This window comes from Lactuca serriola, chromosome 2, assembly GCF_051521515.1.
Source record: "Lactuca serriola cultivar US96UC23 chromosome 2, Lser_US96UC23_V15, whole genome shotgun sequence".
Taxonomy (NCBI): Eukaryota; Viridiplantae; Streptophyta; class Magnoliopsida; order Asterales; family Asteraceae; genus Lactuca; species Lactuca serriola.
The window spans coordinates 90,216,571-90,240,053 of NC_136409.1; the positions used below are offsets into that span (position 1 = coordinate 90,216,571).

A 23,483-nucleotide genomic window follows, 5' to 3' on the forward strand; every position below is an offset into this window, starting at 1 on the left:
CTAAATTGCATAGACTACTTCTATTATGGAACTCAAGAGTTAAAAAACGCTCATCAATGCTTTGCTAAATTACATAGACTTCTATTATGGAAATCAATAATTAAACAACGCTCATAAAAGCTTTGCTAAATAGCAAAGACTTCTATTCTGGAACTCAATAATTAAACAATGCTCATCAAAGCTTTGCTAAATTGCATAGACTTCTATTGTGGAACTCAAGAATTAAACAATCCTCATCCAACCTTTGCTTAAATTGCATAGACTTCAATTGTGGAACCCAAGAATTAACCAATGTTCATCAAAGCTTTGCTAAATTTCATAGACTTCTATTGTGGAACTCACGAATTAAACATTGCTCATCAAACCTTTGCTTAAACTACATAGACTTCTATTGTGGAGCTCAAGAATTAAAAAATGCTCATCAAAGCTTTGCTAAATTGCATAGAATACTTCTATTGTGGAACTCAAGAATTAAACATTGCTCATCAAACCTTTTCTTAAACTGCATAGACTTCTATTGTGAAACTCAAGAATTAAAAAATGCTCATCAAAGCTTTTGCAAAATTGCATAGAATATTTCTATTGTGGAACTCAAGAACTAAACAATTCTTATCAAAGCTTTCCTAAATTGAGTAGACTTTTATAATGGAACTCAAGAATTTAACAATACTCATTAAAGTTTTGCTAAATTTCATAGACTTCAATTTTAGAAATCAAGAATTAAACAATGCTCATTAAAGAATTGGTAAATTTCATAGATTACTTCTATTGTGGATCTACAGAATTAAGCAATGCTCATCCAAGCTTTGCTAAATGGCATCGACTTCTATTGTGCAACTTACGTATTAAACAATACTCATCAAAGCTTTGCTAAATAGCATAGAATTCTACTGTAGAACTCAAGAATTAAACAATGCTCATCAAAGCTTTGCGAAATTGCATAGACTAATTCTGTAATGGAACTCACGAATTAAACAACACTCATGCAAAATTTGCTAAATTGCATAGACTTCTATTGTGGAAATCAAGAATTAAACAACGTTCATAAAAGCTTTGATAAATTTCATAGACTTCTATTGTGGAACTCAATAATTAAACAATGCTCATCAAAGCTTTTCTAAATTGCATAGACTTCTATTGTGGAACTGACGAATTAAACGTTGCTCATCAAACTTTTGCTTGAATTTCATAGACTTCTATTGTGGATCTCATGAATTAAACATTGATCATCAAAGTATTGCTAAATTGCATAGAATACTTCTATTGTGGAACTCTAGAATTAAACAATGCTTATCAAAGCTTTGCAAAATATCATAGACTTCTATTGTGGAACTATAAAATTAAACAATGCTCATCAAAGCTTTGCTAAATTGCATAGACTTCAATTGTGGAACTCAATAATTAAACAATGCTGATCAAAGTTTTGGTAAATTTGATAGATTGCTTGTATTCTGGAACTCAAGAATTAAGCAATGTTCATCAAAGCTTTGCTAAATCGCATCACTTCTATTGTGGAACTCAATATATAAAACAATACTCATCAAAGCTTTGCTAAATTGCATAGACTTCTATTGTAGAATTCAAGAATTAAACAATGCTCGTAAAAGCTTTGGTTAAATTGCATAGACAACTTCTATTATGGAACTCAAGAATTAAACAATGCTCATCAATGCTTTGCGAAATTGCATAGACTTTTATTGTCGAAATCAAGAATTAAACAATTCTCATCAAAGTTTTGCTAAATTTATAGACTTCTATTGTGGAACTCAAGAATTAAACAATGCTTATCAAGGCTTTGATAAAATTGAGTATACTTCTATTGTGGAACTCAAGAATTAAGCAGTGCTCATCATAGTTTTGCTAAATTGCAAAGTCTTCAATTGTGTAATTCAAGAATTAAACAATGCTCATTAAAAATTTGTTAAATTGCATTGACTTCTATTATGGAACACAAGAATTAAATAATGCTCATCAAAGCTTTGCTAAATTGCATAGACTTCTATATTTGAACTTAAGAATTAAACGATGCAAAAATAAAACTTTTTCGCTTTCTCTCTCTTCCCCTTATTCTCTCTAACGGTGGTGCGATCTAGTTTTCGGTTCATTGGTGCTGCTTTTCCGACGAATTTCATTTATTCGGTGAAGCAATTTCTCTTCTGTTTCCGTTGTCCTAATGATTGCATCATCCAAAGCGGATCGATTGAAGGAAGTGAAAGTGAAACCTCCAGATAAAAGTGTTGTTGTCCGGTATGTTAGGACTGAAGTGGATGTGAAAGAGCTAGTTCCTCCTGGGGTCATTGATCAATCTGCAGCTACGATCTATAAAGCTCGTCGTAAGCCAAGTGTTTCTGGAGCTGTTGCTTCAGGGATTGGTAAAGCTAAATGGAAAATGGAGGGGAAAGCTTTCAGAGTTAAGAACAGAGCTCAGAAGCTGGTGGATGGGATATCTCCGATGGATGCTGAGGAATACTACAATGAAGAAGGTACTGAGGAGGAAACGGAAGATGATTTGGAATCTGTATCAGCTTGGGAGTGGGATTCTAACATTTCTATTCCTGGATTTGATGGTAAGGAGAAGAGATTGAAGGATGGAGGTTCTGATGAGCTGAAGAATTTTGGATCTCAAGTTGTATCTATTCCTTCAGGTAACACTGCTAATTTGATGAAAAATTGGGATGGTTCGAAGATGAGTAATGATTTATTGAGTCCTAATTCGGAATTGAAGAATGTTACTAGTGAAATTATTAGGGTGAATCCTAACATTGTGGTGATTGATTTCAATAATCATAAAAGTTCTAAGTTGTGAAGTCTAGATCTGACGGGGATAAGAATGTTAAGGTGGAAACATCTATGAGGAAGGAATTAGACAGTGTGATGAATCAGGAAATGGATGTTGATATGTCAAATTTGGAAAAACAAGTTAATAAGAAAGAAGGTGATACTAAAGATGATGATTCTTCTGAAGAGGATGGGGAAGGTGAATCTAGTGAGGATAAGACTAGTGTAGATGAGGATATTGAGATGGAAGAAGAGGATAATGTTAAGATAAATATTGAATCTAGTTGCAAGATGAAGTCTGGTACTGTTATTAATAGTATTAATATACTTTCCCTCTAATTTGGGTGATGCTAATAATTGCAAAAAGGTGGATAGAGAAATAAAGGGGAATTTGTTGAACTCTTATGCTGGTGTGCTAAAGGGTAATAGACATAAGGGTAAGATTGATGTTAGATTCATTCCAGGGGTAAATGGTGAAGATGATGGTCCTGTTATTATCCCGATTGAGAATTTAAAGAATGCGAGTATTCCATATACTAATACTTTATATGGTTATATGATTGATAAGAAGCTGGCGTTTCCTGTGATTCAGAAAGAGGTTGGAAGGTCATGGACGAATGTGGGTATAAAAGAGGTATTCATAAATAGCAAAGGGTTTTTCTTTTTTAAATTTAGTGATGAGCAGGGGATGTTATCTATATTGGAGGGTAGTCCATGGCTGTTGTTCAATAATATGCCATTATTTCTTCAAAGGTGGAGACCAGGGTTGACTTTAACTAAGAATAGGCATGATAAAATTCTGGTGTGGATTAAAGTTTTTGATTTACCTTTGGAAGTATGGAGTGGTGAAAATTTATGTATCATTGCTAGCAAGATAGGGATTCCGTTGGCTTTTGATTCTTTCACTGACGAGATGTGTTTGGAACATAAAGGCAGAAATGCTTATGCTCGTATTCTTGTTGAAATGGCTGCTGAGAAGGAATGGAAAAAGAAAATTGAAGTTTCTACATGGGATTTTGTTTCTAATTCTGCTGTGATTCAAAGTTTTGATGTAGAGTATGCTTGGATTTCGACTAGATGTAATCATTGTAAAGTCTATGGGCATGTGGATAAAGTGTGTCTTGCAGCTATGAATGAAGAGAAAGTGGTTAAGAATGGGGATGATGAGAACACTAAGAATAATAAAAGGAAGGGAGTGGTTAATGGGGATGGATTTACAGAAGTCAGTTATAAGAAGGTGACAGGAAGCAGTAATGGTGAGGGAACTAGCAAATCTAAGGAGGGTTATACTCAATCAACAATCAAAGATATAATGGGAAGAATGGGAATTGGAACAGGGGTAATAGATCCAAAGAAAATAATGGGTATAAAGGAGGTAATGGTAGCTGGCAAAATTGGAATTGGAACAATAAAGGGATAAGTCAATGGAATTTAGAAAAGAATAGAAGTTTTGAGAAGTTTGCTAATGGGCAGAATTTGGTTGGTAGTCAGGGGATTAAGGAGAATAAGATGCAGGAGTATGTTATAAAAAAAGGATAATAAAAAGGAGGAGGGTAACAAAAGTTTGGAAAGTAAGAGTAACACTGATGATGGATTAAGTAATAAAAACAAGTTTGAAATTTTGGGAGTGATTGAAGAGGAAGTGATCGATAGAATGGAAGAGGATGCTAAGGGTGAGAAGGTTGTTTGTTATACATCAGAAAGAAGAATGTGTTGTTTCCTCTGTTGATGTTAATGAAATCAAGAATAATAAGATTCTTCCTTCTAATGAGGGTGAGGAGGGTAAAATAGGGAAAGAAAGTTATAAAATGAAGAATTGTAGGATGGATCAGGAAAATAATAACAGCAAGAATGGGATTTCTCTGGCATTAGAGGAGGTTAATGCCAAAAACTCTACTAATTCCCAATGATGTCTATAGGAGCTTGGAATGTTAGGGGTTTGAATAAAGCTGTTAAGCAGAAGGAGGTTATTGATGTTATTAGGAGTAATAACCTTGGTATTTGTGCTGTGGTGGAATCTCATGTCAAGGACTTAAATCTCAAAAATGTTTGTGTTAAGACTTTTGGTCAGTGGGATTGGGTTTCTAATTATAACAGTTGTGAGGCTAGTACTAGAATTATAGTGGGTTGGAATCCTAGACTTTATGATGTGATGGTGATTTCTCAATCCAAGCAAAATCCACTGTTATATTAAATCTTGTGATACTGATTTTTGCATGTATTTGTCTTTTATATATGTTGCTTCGAATTATATTGAGAGAAGATTGCTATGGGATAATTTGAAGAAACATAACTTGGTTGTTAAGAAGGAAGCTTGGGGTTTATTAGGTGATTTTAATGTTGCTTTAAAGCCATCGGAATATTCTGAAGGCTGTTCTAAAACGCCCAAAGGAGTTGAAGATTTTGTTGATTGTTTAAACTTTATTGAAGTTGAGGACCTGAATTCTTATGGGTTTCAGTTTACTTGGAACAAAACCCCGGCTGGGAATAAGGGTCTTTTGAAGAAGTTAGATAGAGTTATGGTCAATTTGAAATTTATTTCAGATCATCCTTTAGCCCATGCTGTTTTTAAACCTTATAGAAATTCTTATCATTGTCCTGCTATCTTAAATATTCGTGTTGGCAAAGTGAATTGGAAACCTTCTTTTAGGTTTGCTAATTTTATTGTTGAGAAGGAGGAGTTTTTGCCTTTGGTCAAGGAAGTGTGGGATATTAATATTGATGGTTTTTTTATGTTTAAAGTGTGTCAAAAGCTGAAGATTCTTAAAAAACATTGTAGGGAGCTTTGCAATAAGCATTGGGGTGCTAGGAAGAGAATTCAACAGTTAAGGAGAGAGTTGGAATGTTGTAAACAACATGAAATTGATCTTAATCCGTTTGATTGCAAGATCAGGGAGGAGCATGCTAATATTCTCTTTGATTTTAATGTTGCTTGTAATGATGAAGAAAAACTTCTTGCACAGCATGCTAAGATTAAATGGTTACAGGAAGGGGACAATAATTCTAAGTTTTTTCATAGAATTGTAAAGAGTAGGGGCAATAGCAATCGTATTCAGATGGTTCTTGATGAAGATGGAAGATGGGTTAGTGTGAAGGCTATGATGGATAAGTTTGTTTCTCATTTTAATAAGTTTTTGGGTTGCAAAGATGTTACTGAGTTATCAGGATTAAATGATGATTTTTTTCATAAAAAATTGGATAGAAGGGTGGTTGTTAATATGATTAGAGTGGTTACTGATGAAGAGATCAAAGCTGCGATGTTTGATATAGATGACAATCGTGCCCCTGGTCCTGATGGGTATTCCTCAAAAAAATTTAAAAGTTCTTGGAATATAGTTGGTCCGGAGGTGTGTAAGGCTGTGAGGGAATTCTTTTGGACTGGTAAATTGTTGAAGGGGATCAATGCTACAAGAATTGTTTTGGTTCCTAAAGTGGAGATTCCGGGAAAGTTTCTGACTTCCGTCCTATAGCTTGTTGTAATACTTTTTATAAGTGTATCAGTAAGATTATAGTGAACAAAATCAAAAATTGTTTGGGTGATATTGTTAGCAAGAATCAGTCAGCATTCATTCCAAGAAGATCTATTTTGGATAATATTCTCCTTGCTCAGGAGTTGACGGTGGGGTATAAAAAAAAGAGGGGAGTTCCTAAATGCACCATAAAAATTGATATTCAAAAGGCTTATGATACAGTGGATTGGAATTTTCTTAATCAAATTCTGCAGGGGTTTGGGTTTCATCCTGTTATGGTTCAGTGGATTATGGCTTGTGTTTCTTCTCCGTGGTTCATGCTTAATTTTAATGGTGAAGATCATGGGTATTTTGAAGGAAAGAGGGGTCTTAGGCAGGGAGATCCTTTATCTCCTTACCTATTTACTATAGTTATGGAGGTGTTTAATATTATTGTTGGTAAGCTTATAGATGATTCCCAGAATTTTAAGTTCCATAGTAAGTGTATGGCCCTCAATAATTCCCATTTATGCTTTGCTGATGATCTGTTGGTTTTCTCTTATGGTAATGGGAATTCGGTCAGAATTATAAGGGATGCCCTTGATGAATTCAAAAGTTTCAGGGTTGAAGGTGAGTATGGAAAAAAGTCAGATTTATTTTAGTTGTGTTAAGCCTAATATGAGAAGGATTATCTTGGGTATCCTTCCTATTGAGGTTGGGAGATTTCTGTTTAAATATTTGGGTGTGCCTACGTGTGTCACTAAGCTGTTTGATAGAGATTGTAAAAAGCTGATAGAGAAGATTAAGATGAGAATTTTCAATTGGAAAAGTAAGACTTTATCGTTTGCTGGTAGGTTGCAGCTCATTAACTATGTTTTAACATCCATTCATGCTTATTGGGCTTCGATCTTTAAAATTCCCATTGCTACTATTAATGAGATTGAAAAGATGTGCAGAAGTTTCTTATGGGCGAATGGTGAGATAGTCAAAGGGAAAGCTAAAATCAATTGGTATGATATTTGTAAGCCTAAGGAGTATGGAGGTCTAGGAGTCAAGAATTTAAGGAAATGGAATGATGCTTTGCTAGCTAAACATGTGTGGAATGTGATTAATAACAAAAGTTCCCTGTGGGTGCAGTGGGTGAGAGTTAGTTATATTGGTAACAGAAATTTTTGGGACATTTTGCAGAAAAAAAGTATGATTTGGACTTGGAAGAGGTTTCTGGAGGTAAGGAAAATTGTGAGGCCCCATATTGTTTCGTGTGTGGGAAATGGGAGGAATACTTCTCTATGGCATGATTGGTGGCACCCGTTGGGTATTCTTTGTTCAATTATACCTAGAAGAGACTGGGTTAGTAATGGGTTTAGTGATTCTTCTTTAGTCAGTGATGTTCTTGACTATGATACTTATACTTGGCCGGTTGAATGGGTTAACAAGTTCCCTGGATTGAAGGATGCTCCTATGTTTTGTATTGATCATAATTTGAGGGATGTTGCAGGTTGGAGGGATAAGAAGGGTATGTGTAAAAAAAATTTGTAACAACGGAAATTTTAAAACAAAATTTTCATTTCTAAAAATGTATTTTCATCCAAAACAAGGCATAAATATCCAACGTATCATGTCATAATACAAATCATATAAATCCCAAGATCATAAATCATCCATCAGTGTGTACAGATCACGCCGGCGCCTTCCCACGGTCCTCGCTAGTACCTGAAACACATACACAACAAATGTAAGCATAAATGCTTAGTGAGTTCCCCAAAATACAACTTACGCACATACGCCTTTCCAGGCCCTGACCTTCCGGTCCATGTGTCTCAGGGGACTTCCGTCCCTGCTGGGTAAACCTTCCGGTCCTACCCACGCCAACCTTACGGTCCACATTACAACGTCTTCCGGACCATAACATAATGCCTTCCGGACCATATCAAGCATATCATACATAGCACATATAACTCTTCTGTCGGCTCTGGGCGGTCAATAACCTCTGTCTGACCTGCTGAATCTGCTCTGTCGTCTGAAGCACGATCTCTGTACTGCCCATCACTCGCTGCCCAACCTCTCCCCAACAAATGGGGGTCCGACACCTCCTCCCATACAACAGCTCAAAGGGTGGCATACCAATGCTCGAATGATGGCTGTTGTTGTAGGAAAACTCTGCCAAGGGTAAATACGCATCCCAGCTACCCCCAAAATCCAACACACATGCACGGATCATGTCCTCAAGCGTCTGAATCGTTCGCTCACTCTGACCGTCTGTCTGGGGATGATATGCGGTACTAAAATGCAGTCTAGTACCCAACTCCTCATGAAATTTCTTCCAGAATCTGGAAGTGAAACGCACATCACGGTCCGAAAAAATCGAAATCGGCACCCCATGCCGAGATACCACTTCCCTCACATATATCTCTGCCAACTTTTCCGCTGAAGAACTCTCACTGATGGCAAGGAAGTGAGCGCTCTTTGTCAACCTGTCCACAATCACCCAAATTGCATCAACTCCTCTGGCAGTCCTCGGCAATTTGGTGATGAAATCCATGGTGATCTGTTCCCACTTCCACTCGGGAACCTCCAATGGCTGCAACTTGCCATGCGGTCTTTGGTGCTCGGCATTAACCCTGCGGCAGGTCAAGCACCTCTCAACAAACCATGCGACGTCCCTCTTCATACAGGGCCACCAATACTCTTTCCTCAAATCCAAATACATCTTCGTAGCCCCCGGATGGATTGAAAATTTCGACCGATGAGCCTCTTCCATCAAAGTAGTATGCGTACCGCCCACAAACGGTACCCAAATCCGACCCTGAAAAGTCATAAGCCCTCGTCCATCCGTAACGAACTCCGAAACCAACCCAACGACCCGCTCCCTCTTCTGCATCTCCGGTCGCACAGCCTCGGCCTGTGCCCCACGAATGGCATCCAGTACCGGAGCTATCACGGTCAATCTCAAACATACATCCCGCAGTGGAGTGCTCTCCGCCCTGTGGCTCAACGCATCGGCTACCACATTAGCCTTGCCTGGGTGGTACAGGATCTCACAATCATAATCCTTGACCACATCCAACCACCTCCTCTGTCGCATATTTAGGTTGGGCTGATCCATCAAGTACCTCAAACTCTTATGGTCCGTGTATATCATACATCGAACCCCATACAGGTAGTGACGCCAAATCTTGAGGGCGAACACTACTGCCCCCAACTCTAGATCATGCGTGGGATATCTCGTCTCATGAGGCTTCAGCTGCCTCGAGGCATATGCTATCACATGCCCCCTCTGCATCAGTACCGCTCCCAGCTCCAAAATCGATGCATCACAATATACTACAAAATCCTCCATCCCTTCCGGGAGAGCTAATACCAGGGCTTCGCACAACCTTTGGCGAAGTGTCTCAAAGGAGGTCTGCTGCTCGGGACCCCATGAAAATGCAACACCCTTCCGGGTCAATCTGGTGAGTGGCACTGCGATCTTGGAGAAATCCTTGATAAATCTCCGATAATACCCTGCCAACCCAAGGAAACTCCTGATCTCAGAGGGTGACTTCGGCACCTCCCAATTCATCACTGCCTCAACCTTGGCCGGATCGACCAATATCCCTTCCTGATTAACAAGATGCCCTAGGAACTGGACCTCCCGCAACCAGAAATCACACTTGGAGAACTTTGCATAAAGCTTCTCCGATCTCAAAACCCCAAGGACCTCCCTCAAATGCTCCTCATGCTGCTCTCTAGATCTCGAATACACCAGGATATCATCGATAAATACAATCACTGACCGATCCAACATCAGCCTGCATACCCTGTTCATGAGATCCATGAACACAGCCGGGGCATTGGTGAGCCCAAAGGCATCACCACAAACTCATAATGCCCATATCGCGTCCTGAACGCTGTCTTCTGGACGTCCTCATCCCGCACTCTCACCTGATGATATCCCGACCTCAAATCAATCTTGGAGAACCAAGATGCTCCCTGCAACTGGTCAAATAAATCGTCGATCCTTGGCAATGGGTAACGGTTCTTGACCGTCAGCTTGTTCAACTCCCGGTAATCAATACACATCCGGTGTGAACCATCCTTCTTCTTAACGAACGGGATAGGTGCTCCCTACGGCGAGCTGCTCGGCCTAATAAATCCCTTCCCCAGCAGCTCCTGAAGCTCCGAGGATAACTCTTGCATCTCTGGAGGTGCAAGACGATAAGGCACCTTAGCGATAGGCGTGGCCCCCGGGACCAAGTCGATATTGAACTCCACTTGCCTCACAGGAGGCACACCCGGCAACTCGTCGGGAAAGACATCAGGAAACTCGCGCACCACCGGAACCTCCTCAACTGAACTCGGCCTCTCGGAAGTCACTCGTGTATCCATCACATACGCCACAAAACCCTTACAGCCCTGCTGTAGACACTGTCTCGCCCTAGTGGCCGAACAAAAAGCTGATCCCGAACGTGTACCCTCGCCGTACACCGAAAGAACTCCCCCACTAGGGTCTCGTATAGTCACCAACTGACGCTCGCAGTCGATAACCGCGCCGAACCTGCTCAACCAGTCCATGCCCACAATGACACAGACATCACCCATCGTGATAGGAACCAGATCAATCGGAAACTCAACCCCGAAAATCTCTAACACACATCCACGGAGAACCTCCGTGGCACAAATCACTCTCTCGTCAGCTATAGAAACTCTCAGAGGCCGACTCAACGGCTCACGACTAACACCGATATGCTGACTAAAGGCCAAAGATACAAAAGACCGACTCGCACCCGAGTCAAATAACACTAAAGCAGGTACAGAGTTCACAAGGAAAGTACCTACGCATAGCATAACATAAGCATAATATCTCAACATCAAAATAAATACATGAAATAAAGCATACCTGCCACAACATCAGGTGCAGCGCGGACCTCCTCCGCTGTCAACTGGAAAGCTCTCCCACGAGCCCTCGGGGCCTCGGCCTTCACTGGTCGAATCTCAGTAGCCCTGGCAGCAGGTGCAGATCCCTGATGAAGCTGAGGGCACTCGGCCTTCCGATGGCCGGTCTGGTTGCAATGAAAGCAAACCATAAACCCCTTGGGGCAATCCCTAGCGATGTGCCCCTCCTTGCCACACTTGTAGCAAGCACCTGTACATGTCCCCTCGTGACCCTTGCCGCACTTTCCGCAAGTGCGGCCCTTCGGACCTCCCGTCCTCGAATCGGCGGACTTAGTCCGCTTGGTTGCCGGCTGAGACTAAGTCGGCCGCCGATCCACCCGTTGAGACTCGGCCTCCTCCCTGGCCTGGGTCTCCAACTCGATCTCGCGCTTCCTGGAATTCGCCTGAAGCTCAGCAAAGGTATGATATGTGGAGTTCGACACGAACTCCCGGATATCCCTCCTCAACACACCCAAATACCGGCTCATCCGAGCCTGCTCTGTGGACACCTACCTGCTCGGGGCAGAACATCGCCCTCTCATGAAACTTTCGCGTGATCACTGTAACCGAATCAGTACCCTGCTTGAGGGTCAAGAACTCCTGAACCAACCGTTCCCTCTCCACCGGGGGAACGTACTCGTCTCTGAACATAGAGGTAAACCTCTCCCACGTCACAGCTGAAATCTCTGCCAAAGTGAAGTTCACCGTCACGAACTTCCACCAATCCTTCGCTCCCAGACGGAGCTGGTTCAAGGAGAACCGTACTCTCAGATGCTCCGGACATGAACAAGTGTAGAAGCATCCCTCGATATCAGCAATCCATCTCATCGCAGCGATCGGATCCTGCGTCCCATCAAACTCAGGTGGCTTCGTGTTGCTGAACTCCCGAAACAGCAACGAGTCACCTCCCTGTGGTCTGGCAGTGGCCACAGCTGCGGTAGTTGCAGCGGCTGCAGCCTCAGTCAACGCGGCATACCGTTCATCAAAGGTCTCCATCAAAGTGGTCTTAATAGACCCAAACATCTCCGGAATCTCAGCTCGGATCGCTGCAGCCACCTCCTCATGAATCATCTGACGAATCTCCTCGTCACTCACACTGCTCGTACTCGGTCTGTGGCGTGGTCCAACCATGATGCCTCTGAAATACAACATAGAACTATCAGAGACTCTATCGAGCATAATCATACTCGATAACGCAACCCTACTCAGTCTTTGATACCCAGGGATTCTTACTTGGGTCGCCCACTGACCCGGTGTCTTCGGTAGTACGGGCCCAATACTACCGACCACACCGCATCAGCATTCATCCCAAGTCCTCCTCCCCAAGCCCCGGATCATGAGTACTCTACTCTTGTTATGCACTAACTACCCGCTCGCTCTCAAAGCATCTCATAGCAACAGACTTCCCTAGACTAAGGCATCACAAATCAGGCCACTCTAGTCCTATCATGAATACCTAGTCTTCTAGCATGCATAACAATTCATATCATATCATATCTCTTAACACAACATTGTAAGGGTATTTTGGGGATCTTTACCGTTCGGGCGCTGGCTGATCGTACACACTGCTTCATTCTTGTTTACCACAAAATCCTTTATAAAAAATTTATGCCTTTGTTTTTAAAAGTTTTCCTCAAATCCTCGGTTTGAGTTCAGTTACGCCCGAAGGTGTACCCGAATCCCTCAAACCAAGGCTCTGATACCAAATTGTAACAACGGAAATTTTAAAACAAATTTTTCATTTCTAAAAATGTATTTTCATCCAAAACAAGGCATAAATATCCAACGTATCATGTCATAATACAAATCATATAAATCCCAAGATCATAAATCATCCATCAGTGTGTACAGATCACGTCGATGCCTTCCCACGGTCCTCGCTAGTACCTGAAACACATACACAACAACTGTAAGCATAAATGCTTAGTGAGTTCCCCAAAATACAACTTACGCACATACGCCTTTCCAGGCCCTGACCTTCCGGTCCATGTGTCTCAGGGGACTTCCGTCCCTGCTGGGTAAACCTTCCGGTCCTACCCACGCCAACCTTACGGTCCACATTACAACGTCAACACTGGTCAACTCTGGTGAGCACAAATGACGGCCATAAGGCCCTTTAAATAGGTCCCAAACCCGAGAAATTAGGGTTTCATTAAACAGCGCGGACTCGCCGAGTCCATATCTTGGACTCGCCGAGTCCAGGCGCGAACCTGCGTCCAGATCCGCGATCCTACTCGGCGAGTCTGAGCTCCAACTCACCGAGTCCCCTCTCAAAACACCAAAATCATGAACATAAAAGATACCTGGAAATCCGGGCTGTTACAACTCTCCCCCAATAGAACTAGACTTCGCCCTCGAAGTCTCGCTCTGAAAATAGCTCCGGATGATGCTCACGCATCTCACGCTCCGGCTCCCAGGTCATCTCCGATCCCTTCCGGTGTTGCCACTGAACCAACACCAGAGGTACCTCCTTGTTCCTCAAAACCTTGATCTTCCGATCTCTGATGGCCACTGGTCTCTCGGCATAATTCAGGCTCGCATCCACCTGAATATCCTCTAATGGAACCACTGCCGACTCATCGGCTATACACTTCCTCAACTGCGACACATGAAAAGTGTCGTGGATCTGCCCCAACTCTATTGGCAACTCCAAACGATAGGCTACCCGGCCTACCCTCGCAATCACACGAAATGGTCCAATATACCGGGGCCCCAACTTGCCCCTCTTCCTGAATCGAATCACTCCTTTCCAAGGAGAGACCTTTAGGAGAACGAAGTCGCCGACCTGAAACTCAAGCTCGGACCGGCGTCTGTCTGCATAACTTTTATGTTGGCTCTGGGCGGTCAATAACCTCTGTCTGACCTGCTGAATCTGCTCTGTCGTCTGAAGCACGATCTCTGTACTGCCCATCACTCGCTGCCCACCCTCTCCCCAACAAATGGGGGTCCGACACCTCCTCCCATACAACAGCTCAAAGGGTGGCATACCAATGCTCGAATGATGGCTGTTGTTGTAGGAAAACTCTGCCAAGGGTAAATACGCATCCCAGCTACCCCCAAAATCCAACACACATGCACGGAGCATGTCCTCAAGCGTCTGAATCGTTCGCTCACTCTGACCGTCTGTCTGGGGATGATATGCGGTACTAAAATGCAGTCTAGTACCCAACTCCTCATAAAATTTCTTCCAGAATCTGGAAGTGAAACGCACATCACGGTCCGAAAGAATCGAAATCGGCACCCCATGCCGAGATACCACTTCCCTCACATATATCTCTGCCAACTTTTCCGCTGAAGAACTCTCACTGATGGCAAGGAAGTGAGCGCTCTTTGTCAACCTGTCCACAATCACCCAAATTGCATCAACTCCTCTGGCAGTCCTCGGCAATTTGGTGATGAAATCCATGGTGATCTGTTCCCACTTCCACTCGGGAACCTCCAATGGCTGCAACTTGCCATGCGGTCTCTGGTGCTCGGCCTTAACCCTGCGGCAAGTCAAGCACCTCTCAACAAACCATGCGACGTCCCTCTTCATACAGGGCCACCAATACTCTTTCCTCAAATCCAAATACATCTTCGTAGCCCCCGGATGGATTGAAAATTTCGACCGATGAGCCTCTTCCATCAAAGTAGTACGCATACCCCCCACAAACGGTACCCAAATCCGACCTTGAAAAGTCATAAGCCCTCGTCCATCCGTAACGAACTCCGAAACCAACCCAACGACCCGCTCCCTCTTTTGCATCTTCGGTCGCACAGCCTCGGCCTGTGCCCCACGAATGGCATCCAGTACCGGAGCTATCACGGTCAATCTCAAAAATACATCCCGCAGTGGAGTGCTCTCCGCCCTGTGGCTCAATGCATCGGCTACCACATTAGCCTTGCCTGGGTGGTACAGGATCTCACTCCTTTCCTAACTTGGGCCTCGCCCATACTCCAGCTGTTAGTGAGATACGGGCCCAGCCCACTCTCACTCCTTTCCTAACTTGGGCCTCGCCCCTGGGCTGCTGCTACTGAGATATGGAACACCATCCACACTCTGCTATTGGTGAGATACGGGACCTCGCCCACACTCACCACCCTACCAGGCACATACAGGTATCACATAGACAACAAGTATAAACTATCACATAAGCCATCTCTTGGGCACCCGCCCTCTATCTTTGGACCTCGTCCGAATATCATACTAGCATACTGTGCCTAGGGCTAACCCCCAGGTCTTCTACTCATAACTACATGAGTCGGCATTGTGGCCGTAGACCCATTCATACAAAAGGGAAACTCACCTGATACTGCTGAACTGCTGCTTCTAATCCCTTTGACCGCTACCCGACCACTGACTCCGAACTGCTGCTCCACTAGCTCCCCAAGCTACCAATATCAACACATCACTTAGTCTAACTAACCTTCAAAGGTCAACCAAGTCAACCCTTGCCAAAGTCAAAGTCCTGGTCAAAGTCAACCTTCTAGGTCAACCCTACTCGCCGAGTCCACTTACTGACTCGCCGAGTTCTTATGCTCAAAGTCCTTCCAATCGCGACTTGACTCGCCGAGTCAGCCCCTGACTCGCTGAGTCTACCGATTCCCGAATCCTGTCCTGACCAACTCACTGAGTCCTTGCTCGACTCGCTGACTTGAGTCTTAACTCGAAGGGTTTGGGACTACGCGACCTGACTCGCCGAGTCTAAGAACAGACTCGCCGAGTACAAGGCAATCTTCATCCAACTCGCCGAGTTGTTCATCCAACTCGTCGAGTTCATGGCCATCTTCATCTGACTCGACGAGCTGTTCATCCCACTCGTCGAGTTCCTCCTCATCTTCATGGTACTCGCCGAGTCCACTCAAAGGACTCGCCGAGTCCATTCAGGTCTCCAAACATGCAGAGGACTTTTGAGTCATGCAGGGACTCCAAACCATAGATCCATACTTCTAAAACTCAATCCCTACATAAAGTTGCAAACTTTACGTATAACTAAAGAGATCTAGGCTCAAAACACATTAGGGTTTGGTTTAAGGACAAAAGGGCTTCACCAACTACTCATCTCCATTAGGGTTTGGTTTAAGGACAAAAGGGCTTTATGACATAATGGACCAAACCAACAATAGATCTGAAGTGGCAACAACATATCTAAGCCCCTAACCCGATTTGGGTCTCAAACAACCATAAAACCCCCAAATCTCATGACAAAATAGATCTAGATGCAAAGAAGGGAAAATGGCAGCTTAATACCTCCAAGATGAACACAAACTGAAGTAGATCTCGAGCACACACCTCTCCTTTGAAGCAACCTTCTTGATCTTCAAGCTCCTTTCCAAAGTTTCCTTTCTCCAAAGCTATTTCTCTCAATGATGGAAGCTCACATGAATAATAGGGTTTGCAGGTCCTCTATAATGATATGGGGGCTGAGGGAGGGGCATAACACCCTTTATATAGGATACAACTCCTGGAATTAGGGTTTTCCTCGCACAGACCAGACTCGCCGAGTCACCTTGGCCGACTCGCCGAGTCGGTCACTAACACCTCGACCCGAATCCCGCTCTGACTCGCCGAGTTCCTCCTTGGACTCGCCGAGTCGTCCCTTAACATTAAGATTTTCTTTCCTTTCTTGGCCTTCAAAACTCGGGTGTTACAAGTTTGTTGTGTTTCACTTTGTGTTTGTGGTGCAGTAAGGTGTTGCAATGGATGGGGTTGGGCAATAGCTGCAAGAAGATGGAGGATTCCTGTTAAAGACTAAGAGGAGGACGGAGAATAGAAAAAGGGACAGAAGATTTAGGAATGGCTATTTCGTGGGGTTTTCTTGTTATTACATTTTTAAGTTGTTTATTTGTGTTATCTTTTATTGGTCGTATTTTGTGTATTGTGTTATGTGGGTTGAGGGATTACTGGGTTTTTTCTTAAAGGTTAGCCTATGGACTGAGGGTTTTTTTAAGGGCCTTACCCCTTGCTTTGGTTATTATGTTTTTTGGGGTTATTGGTGGTGCAAGGGGGGGTGAAGTTACCTTTTTTCCCTCTTTCAATAAGTCTTTGGGCTACCTTTAAGGATATTACGGTTTATTGGGTTTTTGGATGGTTATTTCTTGTTATTAGAAAGTGGTTTGCTAGTTGGTTATGGATAGGTTGGTTAATATTGTATTTTGTTTGACTTTTTGATGTTGTATTCTTTTATTCTTTTTAATAAATTTTGTTGAGCTTTGGCTCTTTCAAAAAAAAAAAGAGTCAAACGATGCTCATCCAACCTTTGCTTAAATTGCGTAGACTTTTATTGTGCAACTCATGAATTCAACAATGCTCATCAACCCTTTGCTTAAATTTCATATACTTCTATTGTGGAACATAAGAATTAAGCAATGCTCATCATTGCTTTGCTAAATTGCATAGACTTCTGTTGTGGAACTCAAGAATTAAATAATACTCGTCAAAGCTTTGCTAAATTACATATATACTTATATTGTAGAACTCAAGAATTAAACAGTGGTCATCAAAGCTTTGCTAAATTGCATAGACTACTTCTATCATGGAACTCAAGAGTTAAACAATGCTCATCAATGTTTTGCTAAATTGCATAGACTTCTATTATGGAAATCAAGAATTAAACAATGCTCATAAAAGCTTTGCTAAATTGAAAAGATTTATATTCTGGAACTCAATAATTAAGCAACGCTAATCAAAGCTTTGCTAAATTGCATCGATTTCTATTGTGGAACTCAAGAATTAAACAATCCTCATCCAACCTTTGCTTAAATTACATAGACTTCTATTGTGGAACTCAAGAACTGACCAATGTTCATCAAAGTTTGCTAAATTGCATAGACTTCTATTGTCGAACTCACGAATAAAACATTGCTCATCAAACCATTGCTTAAACTGCAGACTTCTATTGTGGAACTCAATAATTAAACAATGCTCATCAAAGCTTTGCTAAATTGCATATATTACTTCTATTGGGGAACTCAAGAATTAAACAATTCTTATCAAAGCTTTGCTAAATTGCATAGACTTCTATTGTGGAACTCAAAAATTAAACAATACCCATCAAAGCTTTGCTAAATTTGATTGACTTCAAATGTGGATATGAAGAATTAAACACTAGTCGTCAAAGCTTTGGTAAATTTCATAGATTATATCTACTGTGGATTTCAAGAATTAAGCAACGCTCACCAAAGCTTTGCTAAATTGCGTCGACTTCTATTGCGAAACACAAGAATTAAACAAAACTCATCAACGCATTGCTAAATTGCTTAGATATCTATTGTAGTATTCAAGAATCAAAAAATACTCATCAAATCTTTGCTAAATTGCATAGACTACTTCTACTATGGAACTTTAAAATTAAAAAATTCTCATCAATGCTTTGCTAAATTGCAAAGACTTCTATTGTTAAACTCAAGAATTAAACAATGCTTATCAAAGCTTTGCTAAATTACATAGACTTTTATTGTGGAACTCAAGAATTAAACAATGCTCATAAAAGCTTTCTTAAATTGCATAGAATACTTCTATTGTAGAGCTCAAGAACTAAACAATTCTTATCAAAGCTTTGTTAAATTGCATAGACTTCTATAATGGAACTCAAGAATTTAACAGTGCTCACAAAGTTTTGCAAAATTGCATAGACTTCAATTTTAGAAATCAAGAATAATACAATGCTCATTAAAGCATTTGTAAATTTCATAGATTACTTCTATTGTGGATCTACAGAATTAAGCAATGCTCATCCAAGCTTTGCTAAATGGCATCGACTTCTATTCTGGAACTTAAGAATTAAACAATACTCATCAAAGTTTTGCTAAATAGCATAGACTTCTATTGTAGAACTCAAGAATTAAACAATGTTCATCAAAGCATTGCTAAATTGCATAGGCTACTTCTATTATGGAACTCATGAATTAAACAATACTCATGAAAAATTTACAAAAATGCATAGACTTCTATTATGGAAATCAATAATTAAACAACGTTCATAAAAGCTTTGCTAAATTTTATCGACTTCTATTGTGGAACCCAAGAATTAAACAACGCTCGTCGAAGCTTTTCTAAATTCCACAGACTTCTATTGTCGAACTGACGAATTCAACGTTGCTCATCAAACCTCTGCTTCAATAGCATAGACTTCTATTGTGGAACTCAAGAATTAAACAAGCCTCATCCAACCTTTGCTTAAATTACATAGACTTCTATTGTGGAACTCAAGAATTAACCAATGTTCATAAAAGTTTGCTAAATTGCATAGTCTTCTATTTTGGAACTCACGAATTAAACATTGCTCATCAAACCTTTGCTTAAACTGCATAGACTTCTATTGTGGAACTCAAGAATTAAACAGTGCCCTTCAAAGCTTTGCTTAATTGCATAGAATACTTCTATTGTGGAACTCAAGAATTAAACAATTCTTATCAAAGCTTTGCTAAATTCTATAGACTTCTATTGTGGAACTCAAGAATTAAACAATACCCATCAAAGCTTTGCTAAATTGGATAGACTTCAAATGTGGATATGAAGAATTAAACAATGGTCGTCAAAGCTTTGGTAAATTTCATTGATTATATCTATTGTGGAATTCAAGAATTAAGCAACGCTCGTCAAAGCTTTGCTAAATTGCGTCGACTTCTATTGCGGAACACAAGAATTAAACAATACTCATCAACACTTTGCTAAATTGCTTAGATATCTATTATAAAACTCAAGAATCAAAAAATGCCCATAAAATCTTTGCTAAATTGCATAGACTACTTCTATTATGGAACTCAAAGTTAAAAAATGTTCATCAATGCTTTGCTAAATTGCATAGATTTCTATTGTTAAACTCACGAATTAAACAATGCTTATCAAAGCTTTGCTAAACTGCATAGACTTCTATTGTGGAACTCAAGAATTAAACAGTGCTCATAAAAGCTTTGCTAAATTACATAGAATACTTCTATTGTGGAACTCAACAACTAAACAATTCTTATCAAAGCTTTGCTAAATTGAGTAGACTTTTATAATGGAACTCAAGAATTTAACAGTACTCATCAAAGTTTTGCTAAATTGCATTTACTTCAATTTTAGAAATCAAGAATTGAACAATGCTCATTAAAGCATTGGTAAATTTCATAGATTACTTCTATTGTGGATCTACAGAATTAAGCAATGCTCATCCAAGATTTGCTAAATGGCATCGATTTCTATTGTGGAACTTATGTATTAAACAATACTCATCAAAGCTTTGCTATATAGCGTAGACTTCTACTGTAGAACTCAAGAATTAAATAATGCTCATCAAAGCTTTGCTAAATTGCATAGTCAAATTCTGTTATGCAACTCACGAATTAAACAATACTCATGAAAAATTTGCTAAATTGCATAGACTTCTATTGTGGAAATCAAGAATTAAACAACGTTCATAAAAGCTTTGATAAATTTCATAGACTTTTATTGTGTAACTCAATAATTAAACAATGCTCATCAAAGCTTTTCTAAATTGCATAGACTTCTATTGTGGAACTGACGAATTAAACATTGCTCATCAAACCTTTGCTTGAATTGCATAGACTTCTATTATGGATCTCATGAATTAAGCAATGCTCCTCAACCCTTTGCTTAAATTGCATAGAGTTCTTTTGGAACTTAAGAATTAAGCAATATCCATCAAAGCTTTGCTAAATTGCATCGACTTCTGTTGTGGAACTTGAGAATTAAACAATACTCATCAAAGCTTTGCTAATTTGCATAAACTTCTATTGTAGAAGTCAAGAATTAAACAATGCTCATCAAAATTTGTTAAATTGTATAGAATACTTCTTTGTAGAAACTCAAGACATAAACAATGATCATCAATGCTTTGCTAAATTGCATAGAATTCTCTTGTGGAACTCAAGAATTAAGCAATGCTCATCCAACCTTAGGTTAAATTGCATAGACTTCTATTGTGGAACTCATGAATTAAACATTGCTCATCAAAGCATTGCTAAATTGCATAGAATACTTCTATTGTGGAACTCTAGAATTAAACAATGCTTATCAAAGCTTTGCAAAATATCATAGACTTCTATTGTGGAACTAAAAAATTAAACAATGCTCATTAAAGCTTTGCTAAATTGCATAGACTTCAATTGTGGAACTCAATAATTAAACAATGCTCATCAAAGTTTTGGTAAATTTGATAGATTGCTTGTATTCTGGAACTCAAGAATTAAGCAATGTTCATCAAAGCTTTGCTAAATTTCATCACTTCTATTGTGGAACTCAATATATAAAACAATACTCATCAAAGCTTTGCTAAATTGCATAGACTTCTATTGTAGAACTCAAGAATTAAACAATGCTCGTAAAAGCTTTGGTTAACTTTCATAGACAACTTCTATTATGGAACTCAAGAATTAAACAATGCTCATCAATGTGTTGCGAAATTGCATAGACTTTTATTGTCGAAATCAAGAACTAAACAATTCTCATCAAAGCTTTGCTAAATTTATAGACTTCTATTGTGGAACTCAATAATTAAACAACGCTTATCAAGGCTTTGATAAAATTGTGTAGACTTCTATTGTGGAACTCAAGAATTAAACAGTGCTCATCATAGTTTTTCTAAATTGCAAAGTCTTCAATTGTGTAATTCAAGAATTAAACAATACTCATCAAAGCTTTGCTAAATTACATATATACTTATATTGTAGAACTCAAGAATTAAACAATGGTCATCAAAGCTTTGCTAAATTGCATAGACTACTTCTATCATGGAACTCAAGAGTTAAACAATGCTCATCAATGATTTGCTAAATTGCGTAGACTTCTATTATGGAAATCAAGAATTAAACAACGCTCATAAAAGCTTTGCTAAATTGCAAAGATTTATATTCTGAAACTCAATAATTAAGCAATGCTAATCAAAGCTTTGCTAAATTGCATAGACTTCTATTGTGGAACTCAAGAATTAAACAATTCGCATCCAACCTTTGCTTAAATTCCATAGACTTCTATTGTGGAACTCAAGAACTAACCAATGTTCATCAAAGTTTGCTAAATTGCATAGACTTCTATTGTGGACCTCACAAATTAAACATTGCTCATCAAACCATTACTGCATAGACTTCTATTGTGGAACTCAAGAATTAAACAATGCTCATCAAAGCTTTGCTAAATTGCATAGATTACTTCTATTATAGAAAGCAAGAATTAAACAATTCTTATCAAAGCTTTGCTAAATTGCATAGACTTCTATTGTGGAACTCAAGAATTAAACAATGCCCATCAAAGCTTTGCTAAATAGGATTGACTTCAAATGTGGATATGAAGAATTAAACACTAGTCGTCAAAGCTTTGGTAAATTTCATAGATTATATCTACTGTGGAATTCAAGAAGTAAGCAACGCTCATCAAAGCTTTTCTAAATTGTGTCGACTTCTATTGCGAAACACAAGAATTAAACAATACTCATCAACGCTTTGCTAAATTGCTTAGATATCTATTGTAGTATTCAAGAATCAAAAAATGTCATCAAATCTTTGCTAAATTGCATAAACTTCAATTTTAGAAATCAAGAATAAAACAATGCTCATTAAAGAATTGGTAAATTTCATAGATTACTTCTATTGTGGATCTACAGAATTAAGCAATGCTCATCCAAGTTTTGCTAAAAGGCATCGACTTCTATTCTGGAACTTAAGAATTAAACAATACTCATCAAAGCTTTGCTAAATAGCATAGACTTCTATTGTAGAAGTCAAGAATTAAACAATTTTCATCAAAGCATTCCTAAATTGCATAGACTACTTCTATTATGGAACTCATGAATTAAACAATACTCATGAAAAATTTGCTAAATTGCGTAGACTTGTATTGTGGAAATCAATAATTAAACAACGTTCATAAAAGCTATGTTAAATTTGATCGACTTCTATTGTGGAACTCAAGAATTAAACAACGCTCATCAAAGCTTTTCTAAATTCCATAGACTTCTATTATGGAACTGACGAATTAAACATTGCTCAACAAAACTCTGCTTCAATAGCATAGACTTCTATTGTGGATCTCGTGAATTAAACAATGTTCATCAACCCGTTGCTTAAATTGCGTAGACTTCTATTGTGAAACTTGAGAACAAAGCAATGTTCGTCAAAGCTTTTCTCAATTGCATATATTTCTATTGTGGAACTCAAGAATTAAACAATCATCATCCAACCTTTGCTTAAATTACATAGACTTCTATTGTGGAACTAAAAAATTAACCAATGTTCATCAAAGTTTGCTAAATTGCGTAGACTTCTATTTTGGAACTCACGAATTAAACATTGCTCATCAAACCTTTGCTTAAACTGCATAGACTACTATTGTGGAACTCAAGAATTAAACAGTGCTCATCA

The 23,483-nt window shown here is 39.6% G+C and overlaps 1 protein-coding gene across 1 annotated transcript; it reads left to right on the plus strand.

Moving 5' to 3' along the window:
- The first annotated feature begins 2,850 nt into the window (after nt 1–2,850).
- Nucleotides 2,851–6,889, plus strand: LOC145089376 (uncharacterized). The gene is made up of 6 exons (XM_079027819.1): nt 2,851–3,084; nt 3,146–4,153; nt 4,313–4,451; nt 4,698–4,825; nt 5,037–6,226; nt 6,328–6,889. The coding sequence occupies exons 1-6, from the start codon at nt 2,851–2,853 to the stop codon at nt 6,887–6,889; spliced, it is 3,261 nt and encodes a 1,086-aa protein (XP_078883945.1).
- The last annotated feature ends 16,594 nt before the right edge of the window (nt 6,890–23,483 follow it).